We start from the raw sequence: 16,211 nt of genomic DNA, 5'->3' as shown, positions 1-16,211 counted from the left end.
TGCACCAAGGGCTGCACACGCCCCCAGGTTAATACAGACTTCGGACCCCCGACTCCAAGACGTTTCCGATCCTGTCAAATTCTGCGCATCTCTTCCCTGTAACTTTAAAAAGGGAACACTGTCGCGAGGGCTCTTAACCCTAGATTTACGGGAGAAGGGAAAAAAAAAAGAGTCGATCATTTACCCTGGAATTACTCCAGGAGAGGAGGAGAAATATTTAATTAGGGATGTTTGACGCAGAAGTCACCGGGTACTTACCAGGAACCCTCATGCGATGTTTGCTTCCAGTCCCTCGGGAGGCGGGTGTTCCGCGCCGATTCGCCCGTATACCGGACGCGATTTGCGGGCTCTCTTTATCGGAGCTCGGTGGCGGCAATTAAACGCAAACTGCCGGCCTCTGATCCGACTTTAAAGCACGAAATGGAGAGCGCTTCTGGTTGTTCGGGCGGATATGGAAACGTCACCGAACCTTATCACTGGAGCCGAAGTTCGGGATAAAAAAATAAAAATCCCCCGTCACCTGTACACCCCGTAAACCGGAGTGGCGAACGGACTCGCCGAGGTAACGGCGTTCCATTTCCCTGGGACAATCTCAAATGCGTGGAAAAAAAAAAGAAAGAAAAGTGGAAACGAGGGAAATTAATATCTTAGAACGAAACGAACATTACTCTCAGGGAGGAGATAAGGAAAATCAAGGAAGATCCGGGATACCGGACGCGTGTCGGTGAGATTTTCATTTTATTTCTCTCCCCCTTCCTCCACGCCCCGTCGCCTGTCGCCCTCTCTCTCTCCGCAATTCTCACGGCTCTTGCGAGATAACGAAATTCTCTCTCGTTTATTTTCCTATTTCGTATCCTTACGTAGACCGCGGCGGGCAGAGATCGCTTGTCCACCTTCCTTCCCCATAACAATCGATACATGCACAATGACACGGCGTTTGTCTGCGGCTTGAACGTGTGTGTGGCGTGATAGGGTGTGAGTGTGTAGGTGTACCGTGCGCGAGTGCGTCCCCTGAGGGACGGGAGATCCATTAATAATTTTTCCGTCATCCCCTCGATTTCCACCCCCTCCGACGGCGGGGGAGTTCGCGCCGGTCCCGATTAAACGGCAAAGTCCGAAAGCGGCCAAGAGCCGCGGCCAGGAACTGTGAAACTCTGTGCAGGAAACGGAAGCCCGATGTGAAACGCATCGCCCGGCACCGAGGGTGTGTCGCCTATAAAAAAATAAACTTTGCGCAGCTTTAGAAAAATAACACCGGGCCCTCTCGCGCCTCGAGGGGAGGAACGAGACCGGGTGGCCGGGGGGGTGGAGGTCGCCGTGCCGAGTTCACCCTTGCCCCGCGCGGAGCCCTCGACATCCGGTATCCGGAACCCCGACAGTCCTGAAAATTGGACCGAAAGTGAATTCGATATTCGCCGGCAGGACGTCTCTCGACTTTTCCCATTTTCCGGCCCCCGAATCCCGGCCGGTCGGGCAGTGACGAGGCGCGAGTCGAGACATCCTCCAGACGCGAGGAAAGCGCCCGGAAAACTGAAAGGGAGGGAAAACGGACCGCGGCGACGATTCCGCAGGAGGGGGCCATCGCATCCTGTCCCCGGTCCTGGAAGTAAATCCGCGTCGAGCTCCCTCGACGCGCCGTACCTACCCCTTACGTATATGTACATGGCGTGCGAACGCGAACTCGAGTCCTCGAGGTACTTAGAAAAAAGAACATCGGTGGAGCCCCGTGGCACGACGCTTATGTACAATCCTCTGGAATAGTTATTGCTATGATACATTTTTTACACCTCCCGACGCGCCCTCCGGCATATATCTACGCACGTATGTATATATGTATAGTTTGTTCGTTCAGTCTCGACGCTCCTCGAACCCGCCGAGTCCTGGGGCAGGACTCGCGCTTTCCACCCCTCGTGGAGTCTTGCCCTCCCCTCAATTCCTCCCCCGGTTAATTCCCTAAAGTCTATCTAGTCAACATCGTACAACACTCTACGCCCTTCTGCATACGTATTTACATCTTCGTGTCCTCGGGTAGACTATCACAATGTTCACGGAACGGCCGACGGAGCCACTTGTTCGTTGTAGCCTGGAGTTTCGCTGGAAATCGGGCGAGTGCCTCCTTCTTCCGAGTCCTTGCTTCCTTGTTTTTCCCTTGGGCTGGACAAGGGCCACGATGTCGAGCCCAGAATCTGCAATCCTGGACGCGTCTGACTGCGAGTAGAACGGATCGACGAGCTCGACTACTTCGTCGGCTGCGGTGGGATTTTCGGAGGGCGGAAATGCGGACACGGAAATGCGCAATCCGGCCGTTCCGTTCTGCAGTTCGTCAGCGAAGGTTCCCACGACCGGTCCCGTCGCGAAAGGACCTCGGAAGGACCTCGAAAGAACCGTCCGAAAAGTGCGGTCGGTCCGACCGCAGATTGTCGACTCGGCGCTTGGCTCCGTTCGGCGCGACCCGATCGAGTTTCCGACTGTCGGCGACGATCTCTAGGTCCCGGAGGTCCTGCTCAGACGTACCTCCGCCTTTTGGGCAGCGAGAGGTCCGAGAGCGCCACCCGATCCTCGACCAGCTCCACCGCGAAGGTGACCGACCTTCCCGGACACCCTCCCGGAGGTTCCTGGTCCCCCTCGGCCCCCCTCGGGGACGCGTCCCTGGGGAGCTGGGGGTCGAAGTCGTCCCGACGCGCCTCGCGCTACACGAACTGCGAGGGCGTCTTCCAGCAGCACGAGCAGCATGGCAGCGCGCTCTTCAGGGTGTCCTTGAAGGCCTCGCGGAAGTCCCGGTTGAAGTAGGCGTAGATCAGGGGGTTCAGGGCGCTGTTGAAGTAGCCAATCCAGAAGAGGACGGAGACCACGGCGTCCGGGGTGTGACAGGCCTCGCCGCACAAGGAGGTCGTCAGGTACCTGCAACAGAAAGCGGAGGTCGTCGACACCTGTTCCCAGGACCTCCTCGCTGCAGAACTCGCCCGCGTCGTTATATATAAATTATACGCAGAGAATCAAGAATTTCTCTATTTATGAATCCTCCATACATTCCGGGGATAAAATGAAAAGAATCGGTTTATAAAATAAAGCCAGGTGAGCGAAGATTCGGCTACCTGGTCGCGTTTTACAAAACGCAGGATTTTCCATTCTGGCTATAAGACGTATAATGAGATAAAAGGATCTCGATCGTCCCGCCCATTGCAGCGGATGGCCAAGCCTGATTATCCTCGAGTTACTCCACCCTTCCGGATAGTTGGGCCCGGAAACGTCCCGGGGGTTAAATCGAGCCTGCAACGAGGACGAAGGATCCTCTCGCTGGAGGTCGCGAGACGGACAGGACCAACTGCATCCGAGCGAGCGGAGACGTTGTCTCGTGCTAAAGGAAGGGAATTGCGCGTTATTTCCGCTCATTCCTCCCTGTTTATTCCCTTTTCCGTCTCTCGTCCTTGCTCGAAGTGCCGAGTAACTCGGGCGAAGGATCGCAAAGAGAAGTAACTCGGCTGAGATCTGGAAGAGGGCAAGATGACGGAAGCTGAAAGGACCGAAAGGAATACGAAACCCAGGAGTGAATTAATAGGGTCCTGCATTCAGGATACTCAAATTCTCGCCTGTTTCCTTCCCTCGGGACTCTTCCACGCGCGGTTTATCCGGAAACGAGGAATTTACACGAGAGATAGCATCCCATGGCGGAACGCGAGATCATAACGCGAGCGATGTAACTCCGCTTCCGTGTAATGGGATGCGGCGGATCGATTACACCGTTGCTGGAAACGCAATACACAGTGGGTCGAGTAATTGAGCAGACAATGGTGCATCGCTGATACTGCCGCGTCCTGGAGGGACGTCTCGCGTCACGTCTGGACGTACTCCGGCGGGATTTCTGCACGCCAACTCCAGGATGGGAAAAGTCGAGGGGAAATGTTTTTGAAAAAAAGATTTATTACGCGAGTTGGGAGGAAATTCAGCTTCCATTAGCCCAGGGGTCGCTCTCCGAGGATGCGCTCCCTAAAGAGCAGTTTTCGAGGGACCGGGTGCGATGAGGAAAGTGCATCCGCTGATGCACCTGTACAGCGGGTCCGCGTAAGACGGTCTCTCGCGCGTCCTGGGGCATCCTTGTATATCCTGGTATATCCTGGGGCTCCTGGAACGACTCGCGCCCAGAAGTGCGAGGTTCGTCGCGTCGCTGCAGCTGCATATTAATTAATGTTATGACCTGGGGGCCTCGCAACTGGCGAGTGCGCGCGCACCCCTCGCCGAAAAGCTCAGGTCCTGCGCGGATCCACCCTTCGTAATGAGGACGCTGTTAGGACGAAATAACGAGGACTAATGGCGACCTAGTCGGGACTCGCGATTCGAGTTCTCCTCCCCCAGGATTTCCGCTCTTCCAGTTCCCCTCTTTCCCCGAGATAGCCGGGTTCATCCTATTTTTCCGGAATTTTCCCCGCCGCGAGCCGCAAGGGCACTTCGTAAGGGAATCGCCGAATCCTAGAACTCATCCTCGTGAATTTAGGGATTTCTGGATTTTCTACGAATCCCCAGGGGAGCTTTTAAAAAGCGCCGGCCAAAGTATATTCCCGACAATCCGCGCGTAATTAACGCGGCCGCTGCCGCAGCGGCGATTGGCCCGCGGAATGAAATCCGACCCTCGGACGGCCGGGTTTAGCAAATCCGGATTTAACCTTTTTCCGCGGACTCTGTATATACGTCCGTATATTCGCTTTATAAGGATACCCCCGCCTCCGTTTACGATTCCGCGACGCGGAGCCTCGGTTTAGGGGAAGTGAAACTCCTCGACGAATTTATTCGACGTCGGGGAAAGGGTTCTTCTAAATACCTACGTATGTATATTGACGGCTGGGTCGAATTATGATTTGAGAGGGGTTTCACTCCACCTTAAGGGGGTTCCTTAACCGCGTTATTTCAAGTCCTTCGTCGACGTCAGGACTAAAGGCGTCCTAGTGCTTGGACGTGCTCGCTTGGATTGCAGAAATCGCGGCCCCCGTGTTTTTTATTTCCCTCGATGGGAGTCGTCTCGAATTTTATTAGCGATTAGCTCGACAGGGGCGGACGGGGGAGGCGCGGAAAAGGGGGCTCCAGTGCCTGGAACTTTTTCGTAAATAAAAGATGAGCCCTCCTCCGACAACGAGTCCTCTCGCCGAGGCTCTCCTCTAGGGAACTTACGTCGGCTGAAACTTTCAGGAGGGCTCCGGTGTCCTCGCCCGTTTTTAACCCCGACGAGCTTCCCGGCGAGCTTTCGACTTCCGCCGGCAGCGATTGTAGGGCTTTCCAAGGAGTTCGTCCGTCTTGCAGCTTCCGTAAAAATAGCCCCGAAGCTCCGACTAATTGGCCTGCGAGAGACGCGGAATCGAGAGGGAACGAGGTCGCCGGAATCCATTGCGAGGTCCTGGACTCCCTTTAGGGCGATCTCCGGATTCTCCTCCAGACCGGGAATGGGAAAAAAGAAATCGCGCCCACTCACCACAGGAAAAATGGCAGCCAGCACAGGAGGAACGCTCCCATGATGATCCCCAGGGTCCTGGCAGCCTTGTGCTCGGCTCTCCAGCTTTTCGTCGGCTGCCGTATCGTCGTGCCTGTGGGAAAAGCACCTGTTAACGATTCGATAGAGATCAAACGTTGGGGTGAAAATTAATCCCGGTTAGGGAAAACGATATCCAGGGAGAAAAGGATTCCTTGAAGTGGCGGCAAGGAATCGACGATTCGATGGGGCAAGCATCGCGATTGGAATTTATTCTGGTTCCGGAATTGCGATAATTCATTATTCATTTGAGTGATTTAATAAAGTCATTATTTTTATCGAGGTTAAATTTCGTAACATCGGGTAGGGAAGTGAATCTATTAATTTTATCCCGATTATGGGGAGTGGCGAGGCTCGTCCAGTGCAACTAGCCGGCTAATTTCTCTTGCAGTGCTGCATATACGTGCACTCGTGCACGCATTGAGCAGTCACCTTGAAGGCCCCGCTCGTTAATTTGCGAGCTGGATATTTCGGGGATCTTAAATCGTCGTGGAACGGGATCGATCGGCCAGAGGGAGAGAGAAACAGAGGGCTTTACACCGTCGAAGCTCGGTGGCCTTCGCGAGTGTATTTAGCGGTTATTCCGAGAGCCTTGGAAAGCCTTTCGAGGAGTCGTCCATTTTGGTCCTTCTTGGTCCCGAGATAAAGGAGATAAAACGACTCCTCGCCTCGGTTCCGTCCATCTAAGACGGATAAAGTCATTTTTGGGGGGGCACTTTCACGGCGGAATAAAAATCCCCCTCCGGGAAGTCGCAGGTGTTCCTCCCCGTAAAAAGGGGTGACAAGTATAGAGCCCGCCATTCGCGTGGGCATCGCGTCTATATAAAGAATTCCCGGAGAGAATCGAGCGGCCGCGAGCTTCGATTCCCAGGGCGTTAAATAATTCCCTCGGAGGTTCGCCACCCCGTCGTTCCGCTTCCGTTCCCTCGAGAGGAACGAATGGAAAAGGAGAGACTCCTTTTCCCTTTACGAACCTCCCCTGACGGCCACTTCCATCCCCGATGCGATCGGCCAAGAGTAGGAGGGCATCGAGGACTTGCCCCGTGAATCCTTAAGCAGGACCTTCCCCCTGATCCTGGCCACTTTCGTTCAGGACTTTCGCGCCCAGAAATGCAGTTGCGGAAGAAAATGGCAATTGAAAGGACTAGAGGGAAACAGGACCAAAAGAGGTCCTCCCTGGTTTATGCAGACTTCAAGGGGGGCTGAAATTTCCACTCGGTGGAGAAATAGACTTTAAAATCGTAATAAAAAAAAAAATCGAAGATCAATCCGAGCCGATTAAATCCGCCGATTTAAGGGGTAGTCCTATTTCCAGGACTGTTTAGATAATACGGGGAGCAGAATGGAAGGTTAGCAGTCGATGGGAGTCGAAGGAGAGCTCGCGTGTCTGGACGCAGTAAGGCAGATTTAGGTTGGTTGGTCGTTTCCCTCCCTCTTTGAGAAATCGATGTGCTCATCCATCACGATATAAGAATTATTCTCGAATCTCTCGGCCATCTCCCTGTCCTTTTTCACCCCCTGCGATCTGAATTCCAGAAAGCGGAGTCGACGACTGTTAACCCTTCAGGCCCGATTTCCAATTCTTTTTTTGACAGGCGACGGAGATAAGCGTCGCTCGACGTTAAATTTCGGGACGATCGATTCCCCTATTTTTTTTTTTCACGCACGTCAACGCGACGCGGGCACGCGTAAATTATGCAAACGAGGGAAAGCCGCGTGCAATCGGAGCATCGAGGGACAATGAGCCCCTGACAAATATTGCCGGACATAATTTCCGCTATCAGACCGCTGCGACTCAATTTTCTGTCTGGCCTTTCCAAACACCGATTCGATGCTTCTTCTCCGCGGGGGGTCCTCGACTGCAGAGAATCGCGACCCTATCATCTAGGCGCCGATTAAGGCGACAAAGAGGTCCAATTTGTTTATAGACATTTTTGCAATTTTTTTTATAAGAAAGTTCATGGGTTTCAGCCTCCATATTCACGTAGCAAAGTATCACCTTAATTCTCAGGTGATACGGGGGGGTAATTGCGGGGTGGGTTTTTCAGAGGAAAGGGAAAACTGAGACGACACGATGGCAATGCACGTCGTAAAGACGCGATTCCAAGAGGCACCTTCTGGGTTTATACGCTCGTCATTCCGATGGAGCGTATCGCCCCGAGGGGAGTGCATCGTGGGGGATGATCCCCCGCGAGAGTCGCCGAGGTGCCGCGGCGATTTTCCCCCGAAGGAGGCAATTTTCTCCCCGGGAAAGAGGGGGGTCGCGGAAATTATTCGACTCGTAAATCGACCCCTGTCGAGATTCGCTCGACCCCCGTAAAACGGAGGGTCGATGACCACCCCCGACTTCCTGAACCCCTTTCCCGTTTCGGGATTTAATTCCATCCCCTTCCCCTTTATTTCTCGGTAATTAAAAGTCCCTGCGATTTTGAGGAACGCCGGGAGGTTTTTACGGTCGTGGGATACCGTAGGGCTCGGTTGAAAGACGCAGGCCCGGGAGGGCGGAAATTCCATCCGGGATCCGTGGCGGAAAACGCGAAACGACGTCGCGACGCTCGTATACAAAATTCCAGAAATAATGGCCGACCGTGCGTTCCAATTTCCCGTGCCTGCTTCGGCATTTCTCACCGTCTACATCGACCCTCCCCCAGAAGAGTCCGATTTTACCCCCTTAGCTTGAGAATTTTCGGAAAATCCCAGAAGCTGCAACCCTTCCGCGAATTTCCTCCCCTGGAGTTAATTCCCGCAGGAGGAAGGGGAGGAGCTCGTATAAATTCCTGGCGGGATATTACGTAGTATCAGTCCTGCATCGCGATCTATCCGAGGCGTTCTTTGAGCATTTCCGGGGATAATTTCGATACTGCCTTAAAGTCCTCTAGCCCGGGGCCATAAAAGCTGTCCCGTGGACGCCCGAAGAGGAGCTTGCAAGCTCTCGTCGCAGAAGAGGCGGAAGCTGCACCCGCCGGGATTAAAAATCCCTCGCGATACGGCCAGGTCGGAGCAATAAGGACATTAATTAATTGCCAGGACCTCGTAATCGGGGTACTCTCGAGGACTCTCCTCCTCGGCGACGACGAGAGGAGAGGTCAAGCCGGGGATTAATTCCCGCGGTTCATTAGTCGGACGGCTCAATTAAGGCGCGTTTATTTGGCGATTCCGGATCCTGGGAGGAGACGTAAACCTCGGCCCGGAGCGTTTCGCAGCCGACGTTTCGTCGCCGGTTATTTCCCCGCCAGGTTGTATCTTCATTTGTACTTGTCCGCCTGAAAACGCGGGCCGCCCCCACGTAACTGACCTAACCCTAATAGCACACAATATTTGTCTTGTGTTTTCTATACGATTCGGTGGCGGCGAAATGTTCCGCTTCGCGGAAACCTCGGGAAACGCGGACGGATCTTGGTACGAAGCTCAGGGATTGGAATAATTTCGGGAGGGAAGCTGAGGGATTTGGACCTCCGCAGGATCTTAAGCATATCCGCGACGTGCCGCACCGCGGAGGACGTGCAGGGCTGCAGTTGCACCTGTCGCCACCGCAGGATTTCCCTGGTCGATGGGAGGACCGGAAATCGCACCGAAATTGCGGATGATCACCTTGCAGTCTCCGCACGTGCGGCCGTGTCTGCGCCGACACATCGATTACCCCGTGCGACGACCCTGGCGCGATTTTACCACTGCAACTGCACGCGGAAAATCCTCTCGAAAAACGCATCGCCGCATCTGGTGCGAAGTCGCATCGCGATCTTGAATTTTCCCGGCGAAAGATAAAAATCGATGCGAGGCCGCAATGGGCGTCGGAAGTGAAACGTTAGCAGGTGCAGAAAACGAAATGGGACCATGATTAAATGGATTGGACGGTTTACCAGCAACTTCGCTCCACATTGTTAAAAAAAAAAAATATCATGATTTTATAACATTTTCGTTGGAAGTTTTATTCAGACATGGTGTACAACGTTGATAACATGTTTTCAAATCGGTACTTGATTTTAAACGGTTTCTCTGCAGACAAAGAAATTCGACATATATTCAGGGCACGTTCGAGGACGATTTTATGAATTTTTTTGACAGTGCACGAGGAGGGACGAATCGAGGGGGAAACGAAAATGTGAAACGCCACTTTGAAGTCCCCTCGAGAGGGGTAACTGTCTGGCCCTCGAAGCCGGATTTCGGCTGACTTATCGACAGACGGACGGAAAAGTGGCGGCTCCCTTTTCGTTATTCCTGGAGGTTCGCAGGGAGAGGGAACGAGTCCCGCGGGATCGCAACGGGAGGCAAGCAGCCTCGGTCGGCGCTTTCCAGATATCGAGCGAGCCGGGCAAGGGAGTCCCGGGTTGTTCCCATTGGAGCTGGTTCGCGTTCACTGACCTACCCTATTCTACCGCAAGCCCGAGTGAAATCAACCCCATAGCTTTCCCCTCCCCCGTAATTCCCACCCCGCGACTCGTGGACCCTCTTCGAGACGGTCTTCGAGCGGGGAAATTCGAGACTCGCGGATCGATCTCCAACTAATCCTCCCGAAATAATAGTCCGATAAGGACTTTCCGCGCGAACCCTTCCCCATGAAACGTCGCACCGGTTAGGGGATTTGCGATTTAATATCCGGCTCTCCCGAGTGGTGAAAAAGCCTGCCAGGCCTGTCTCGATGAGTGAAATATGGTAATGCCGTGGTCCATTATATCGATCCGAGCGATTAAATATTTATTCGGCAATTTATCGATCGGGAGGGGCCGACCGGCCGTTTCGCGCCGACATCGATCGTACGCTCGACCGGGAGAAGAGGTGCCGCCTCCAGGATTAATATTCAGCGGCCCGGATTTATTTTTCCAAGGGATATCGGTCGAGCCCGAAAGCCGTCCGTCTAAAGGTTAATCGATTCCCTCGAAATGCCCATTGCATTCGATTTTTCCCACGTGGGGCGGGGAAGGTCCTTCGCAGGAGTTTGCGGCGCGATGCACCTGGGGGGCCACAGGACGAGGGTAATAGAAATAAGCTCTTCGTATATCTTCGAATAAATGGTTCGTTCAGGGCCGATTGAAGATTCCGTTTGAGGCGAGCTTTCACGGGGTGCATTCCGAGTGCTCGCTGATAAATAAAAAAGGGAAGGCGCGAGGAGGGGGAAGTGAAATAAGGTCACAGAGACGAGGCGCCGGCGACATCTCCGCGTGGCCGCGATTCCGCCCTGCGGAAACGCGCCGGATTCCGTCTCCTAGGGACCAATCCCTCGCACGCGGATCCCCTCGTGGATGTTCCGAGCGGAATAGACGCGGTATATACGCGGCAGGACTCGAAAGTGGCACGAATCAATGCCCGTCTCGTCTCGGCTCGATGTCAACCACTTGTCCCATATTTTAGACCCTCGGGGAAAGCTCATTGCAAGCGAAAGCTCACTCTTTCTACGCCTCTCTCGATCCCTTGCCGGGAAACTCGCTCTTCAGCTTCTGGCCGGGATTCCTTCATTCAGGCCGTCGATTCTAATCCGGGTCAATTTTGTCCTTTTGTTCCCCGACGCCTCGGCAAGGATCGCGGAACGTGTCGTTTCGGGGCTGCCTCTGTTAACCCTTTTCCGAGGAGAGGAAAATCGGTCTTGCACATTTTGATAGTCCGAGGCTGCACTTTAAGGGGATCTTGACTTTCCCTAGAAACCGAGACGCGGATTCCGCAGGAGCTTCGCAAGCTCGAGGACCCCTTCGTTTTCGAAATTTACCGCTGATCGAGGGAAGCTCGACTTCGAGGTAGGATATCTTCTCTTCGTCCCCTCGACGTCCTTCGTTCTCGGAAAAATTGACCCATTTCCATTTGCGGTCAAGTGTGCCTTTAGCTTCCGGCACCGGAGGAGTCGCTGCGTCGCGACTGTCATGGCGACGAGGGGAGGAAACTTGGCGACGAGAGGTCTTTAGGGTTCGTCTCCGGGATTGTTCCGGCACCGACTGGGGAATATAGTTGCGGAATATCGAATCCGAGAGTCGGTGCAAGCTCGTGATCGATCACCCCTGGAAACGCGGGGCTCGTTCTTTCTTCTATCCTCCCCATGTTCCTGCAAATCGCGCCTCCTCTCCATCTCCGTCGACGGGTTGACTCTCGCGGTAATTTCTCCGGAGAGTTGCGCCAGAAACATTCCGGCACCTTGGAGAAACTGACTCTGGGGCAGCGCGAGACTTGAGAAACAAGAGAATTTCCGAGACGTTCCCGGAAATTCGTGGGAATTCTCGAAAGATCAAGGAAAATTGGAAGAAATTCGGGAAAAGGCCCTCTCTCCTCTCCTTCGAAATCCTTAGCTTGCAAGCGAGTAAAGGGGAGGGAAACTCGGAAAGTTGGAGGGAACTCCCGAAAATTCCTGAAAAATCGAGGAAGTTCCAAAAGAATTCGGGAAAACTCCGCCTCTCGCGAGGAATCACCCGGAAGAGTCGCGCCCAAGATTTCGGAAGCGCGCCAAGTCCTCGAGTTGCAAGTTACAAGGGAAGAGGGTTAAGGGGCAACCTTCTGCCACCTCCGACCCAGTTTCCGAACCTTAAGGCTATCGACGAATTCAATTTGCGCGACTTTGTCCCCGTAGTTTAGCGCCGGGTAAGCAAGGACCCGCGACGTCTGGGCGACCTCGCGGAGGGAAATTGCCGAAGAGGTCCTTTTTCCCGCCTCTGTTATCGCCCCAGGGCTGTAATCCCGCAGGAGTCGCTTCGTCGAGGCAATTATTAAGGAACAGTCGGCAATTAACCCTCGCTACCGAGTTTCCATTCTTGGTTTCGACCCGTTTAATCACGAAACGCGGAATCGAGGGGAGCCTCATTCCGCCGACTCGCCTTATCGAAGTTCGCCGAACTCCGCGAGGTGATATCCGCTACCGGATGCTGGGACGCGGAATTTCCGGAAATGCTCGCGACTATCGCAGCTTCTGCGGTAACAAGCTCTCTGTTAGGCGGGCGGGACTTTTCAAGGGATTACCTTATTAAAATGATATGAAAGGGAACATTTTTCAAGCGATCTTTCTTCTGCGCTCGATACGGCGGAGCTTTTCGAGGCTTATTGTCACGGGTCGAACTTTCCTAGTTTCTCATTAAAGTTTAGCCCGACATTTTCCTCGGGTCCCTCTAGGTGCGAACACCCCTTTCCGGACGGAAACGCACGCGATTTTGTGCGCCGCTCCCCTGCAAGCTCTCGGCAACTCCATTCTTCAACAATGACGCGAGAGAACCGAGGGAACTTCGGAGTTCCGCGAAAGATCGATCGGCGATTTCTCAACGTCGAATGAATTCCCGAATCGACGATCTTCGGAAAGGAAACCTAATTCGATCTCGAGCGGAGGAGGTGATCGACGCTTGAAATCACGCTGCAAAGTTCGCGAAACGATTTGGTGCGCTCAGTACGGAGGAAATTAATCTTCAGGACATCCCCTTAAGTCAATATGAAAGGGGCATCCAAGGGGTCAATCGTTTTATAAACTTTTCTGCAAACTTCATTAAAAAAAAAAGTGTTTCATCGCCATTGAAATCGGCTTCCGAGTGGACTCCGAAGAGAGGTCAAAGGGTGCCGAAATGGCTTGCTTCCTAATGGCCGGCTTTGCGGAAGCCTCCTGGCTGGCGTTCGCCATTTTGCTACCGAAGACGGAATCGCTAAATAATCCGAGGAAATTACTCCGGAAGTGCAGCCAGCGGCCGACGATATGGCCGGTCATTTTTCCGGGTATCCCATTTTCATTCGGCCGCATTATTAATGTTTTCGAGGTTCTCCGGATTTTCTGGGGCATCGATTCGAGGCTCCCACCAGCTCGGTTCGCCCACGCGTGCGGAGACTCCGCCAGAATTTCCGCGGTGATGTCTGCCAAAATGTGCATTAGCAGTCGCAAACGGTGCTCCTCCGTTAGTCGCCGACGTAACCTCGCGTTAATTCCCCGACGTTACGCGTTTCGCATGCTAATTCCCCGCCGGCGTACCTTGGGATCGATCTCGGTGGGTAACGCGCGGAATCGCCTCTCCGCCTTGCGGAAGGTCGCGGGGACTCCAAGACGCGAAAAATTACCCTTTACTCTTGAACTTCGTCATGCGATCTTGAGTTCAATAATCAAGTATTGTTTTCTTTTGACGTTTCTACAAAATTATCATTTTTACCTCCTCACTCCTTCGTCCCGTAAGAGGTAAAATTGACCCTAAGGTCAAGAGGTAATTTCTTCGGGATTTCATGAAATTGTGACTTTCACTCTCAGAGCGTTTTCCCCGGATAAAAAGTAGAATGAGAAATAGACCTTGAGATCGATAATCAAGGGGTATCTCGTTTTTGGGGGGAACCTTTGAATCTCGATACCCGGGACCGATCGCACTCACCATTTTCGACATTGAGCTCGACGGCGGATTTGTAAGAGGGCCTGCGGGAATCCCCGACATCGCTGGGATGCAGCAGGAGCTGGTGCGACGCTCTCGAAGGATGCCTCGAAGAGGAGACCCGATGTTGGTGCACGTTGTTCAGGACGGTATTGCTGGACGCTCGACTGAGCGCCTCCCTCTGCCTGACCGCCTCCTTGTAGATCTTGCAGTACATGACGATCATTACGAGGCCAGGGATCCAGAAGGAGACCGAGGAACTGATCACGGCGTAGGGCCGGTTCACCACGAAGACGCAGACCTGAATGTTTCCGATGAAATGAAGGTTTCCGACTCAACGAGGGACGAGAACGCTCATTACCCGCCTGATCCCCGAAACCACGTATAGACCATCCCAAAGAAAACCCGCACAGGAAGTACATAGGAAGTATTTACCTCGAGAAGAAGAAAAAAAAATTCACTGGACCTCGGAAACATTTTAATAATTCAAGGGAATAATTATTTGTCCGAAATAGGTAAAATAATCGAATTCTGATTTTTCTTTCCTTTTTGTGGACTTTCCTTTGGTCTTGTATGAGGCGGTTACCTCGGAAATCTCTGGGAATTAATGGAAACGAATTTTAACACTGGGGTCAGAATTCGAGAAGACGGTGAGGGAAGGAAGTGGAGGAAAGGCTGACTGGGCGGACGGATCGCCGCAGAGGAACGGGCGAGGGTTTGATCGGACCCTGGTGGTCCCCGCTTCGAATCGCGCAGCGTTGACAAGGCGTGTCAATGGGACTGGCGGAAAATCGGTGGATTCGGGAATTCACTTAGGAAACTGTACACGAGTGATTGGATCGAGAGCGGCGAGTGGCGGGTAGCCGGGTATTCCGCGAGAGGGATTTGGTTCTATCGGGAGAAATTCGTGAAAAATGAGAAAAATCGGGAAAAATCGCGAGAGAATTACGTGAAATCGTGGAAAACGGAGGCAAATCCAGGGAAGTCGTGGACACTGGAGAGAGATGCGGGAAATCCCGGAAAATCGAGGGAGGTCGAGAGATGGAAAGAAATCGCGGAAAATGATAGAAAAACGTCGAAAATCGCGGGGAATTCTGGAAAATCATGTAAAACCGTCCTGCGACTCGAGAGATCTCCCGTCGAACCGAACCCTCCGTACCTCGGGGTTCGCGCCCAAGTACTCCAGGTGTTCCTCCGTGGTGTACCAGCCCATGAAGATGGGGATGAAGCTGATGAGCGCGGGCAGTAACCAGGCGCTGCCCAGCATCCCCGTGACGGTGAGTCTCCGCATGATGACGGGATATTCGAGAGGCCTGACGATGGCGTAGTATCGGTCGACGCTGATGCAGCAGAGATGCAAAATGGACGCGGTGGAGAAGTAGACGTCGAGCGAGCACCAGACATCGCACATGAACCTGCCGAAGACCCAGCGACCCGTCAACTCGACGGAGGCGTTGAACGTCATGGCGCAGACGGCGACGAGGAGGTCGGCCGTCGCGAGGCTGACGACGTAGCGATTCGTCGGCACCCTGAGTTTCCGATGACGGCGGACACTCGCGATGACCAGGACGTTGCCCAGCACGGCGGTGACCATGACGAGGACCATGGCGAGGCCCTTGACGGCGACGATGGGTAGATTCTGCTGAAGCGAGGGAGCGTCCACGGCGGTGGGCCCCGGGTCAAGGGTCCCCGCCGACCCCCTGGCCTTCTGCAAGCTGACGATACGTCCCAGGATGTGGTTCTCGTCGATCTCGGGCGTCCTCGTCGCGTCCATCGCGGACTCCGCTTTCGACCCTCAAGACACGTCCAGAAACCCGAAGTCTCCCTGGCCGAGTCTGATTGCCACGGGCCACTTCGCGGCCGCCACTTCACGGGGCTCTACTTCCAGCACCATGGCTCGACCCTGGATCCCTTCCACTTCCGGCCTTCTCCAGGGCACGCGGTCGCTTCCGGTCCCCGGTTAACCCTTCAACTAAGGCAAAGTCGGACGTGGTGATGTACCACCTGGACGGATACCTCTAACCGCGCCGGATATCCGTCCCGAAAACGCCCCCAAGAACGATAACCACTGCGACTCGCGGGTTTCATCAACTTTATTGCTCTTAGCCTCGGCTTAATTAAACTTCATTTGATCTCAAGCCGCGACGGCTGCGTCGCGGACGCGGCATGAATTATCGACGCTTCCAGCACAAGGTGGCCCCAGGTTCGGCTGGTTCTTGAGAATTACGAGGGAGCCGTGGAATTGGAGCCGGCAACTCGGCGATAACTCAGCCCGCGAGCCGTGAAACTGGGACTTTCTTCGGGAATCCGATTCCTCGGGATGCTAATTCGAGGTGAAGACGTCGGGTGATTAGAAGGAGGGGCTGAGGGGGTGGGAAGAGCCA

At 53.9% G+C, this 16,211-nt stretch overlaps 1 protein-coding gene across 1 annotated transcript; it reads right to left on the bottom strand.

Moving 5' to 3' along the window:
• Window positions 1–2,624: 2,624 nt before the first annotated feature.
• On the bottom strand, window positions 2,625–15,601 carry LOC105700238 (octopamine receptor beta-3R). Its single transcript, XM_012425912.1, has 4 exons — window positions 14,987–15,601; window positions 13,831–14,128; window positions 5,462–5,573; window positions 2,625–2,901 (listed from the first exon to the last, which is right to left on the bottom strand). The coding sequence occupies exons 1-4, from the start codon at window positions 15,599–15,601 to the stop codon at window positions 2,691–2,693; spliced, it is 1,236 nt and encodes a 411-aa protein (XP_012281335.1). The 3' UTR covers window positions 2,625–2,690.
• Window positions 15,602–16,211: the final 610 nt, after the last annotated feature.

Source organism: Orussus abietinus, unplaced genomic scaffold (genome assembly GCF_000612105.2).
Source record: "Orussus abietinus isolate OABI.00-Male unplaced genomic scaffold, Oabi_2.0 scaffold18, whole genome shotgun sequence".
NCBI lineage: Eukaryota > Metazoa > Arthropoda > Insecta > Hymenoptera > Orussidae > Orussus > Orussus abietinus.
This window is presented reverse-complemented; position numbering and strand designations above follow the sequence as displayed.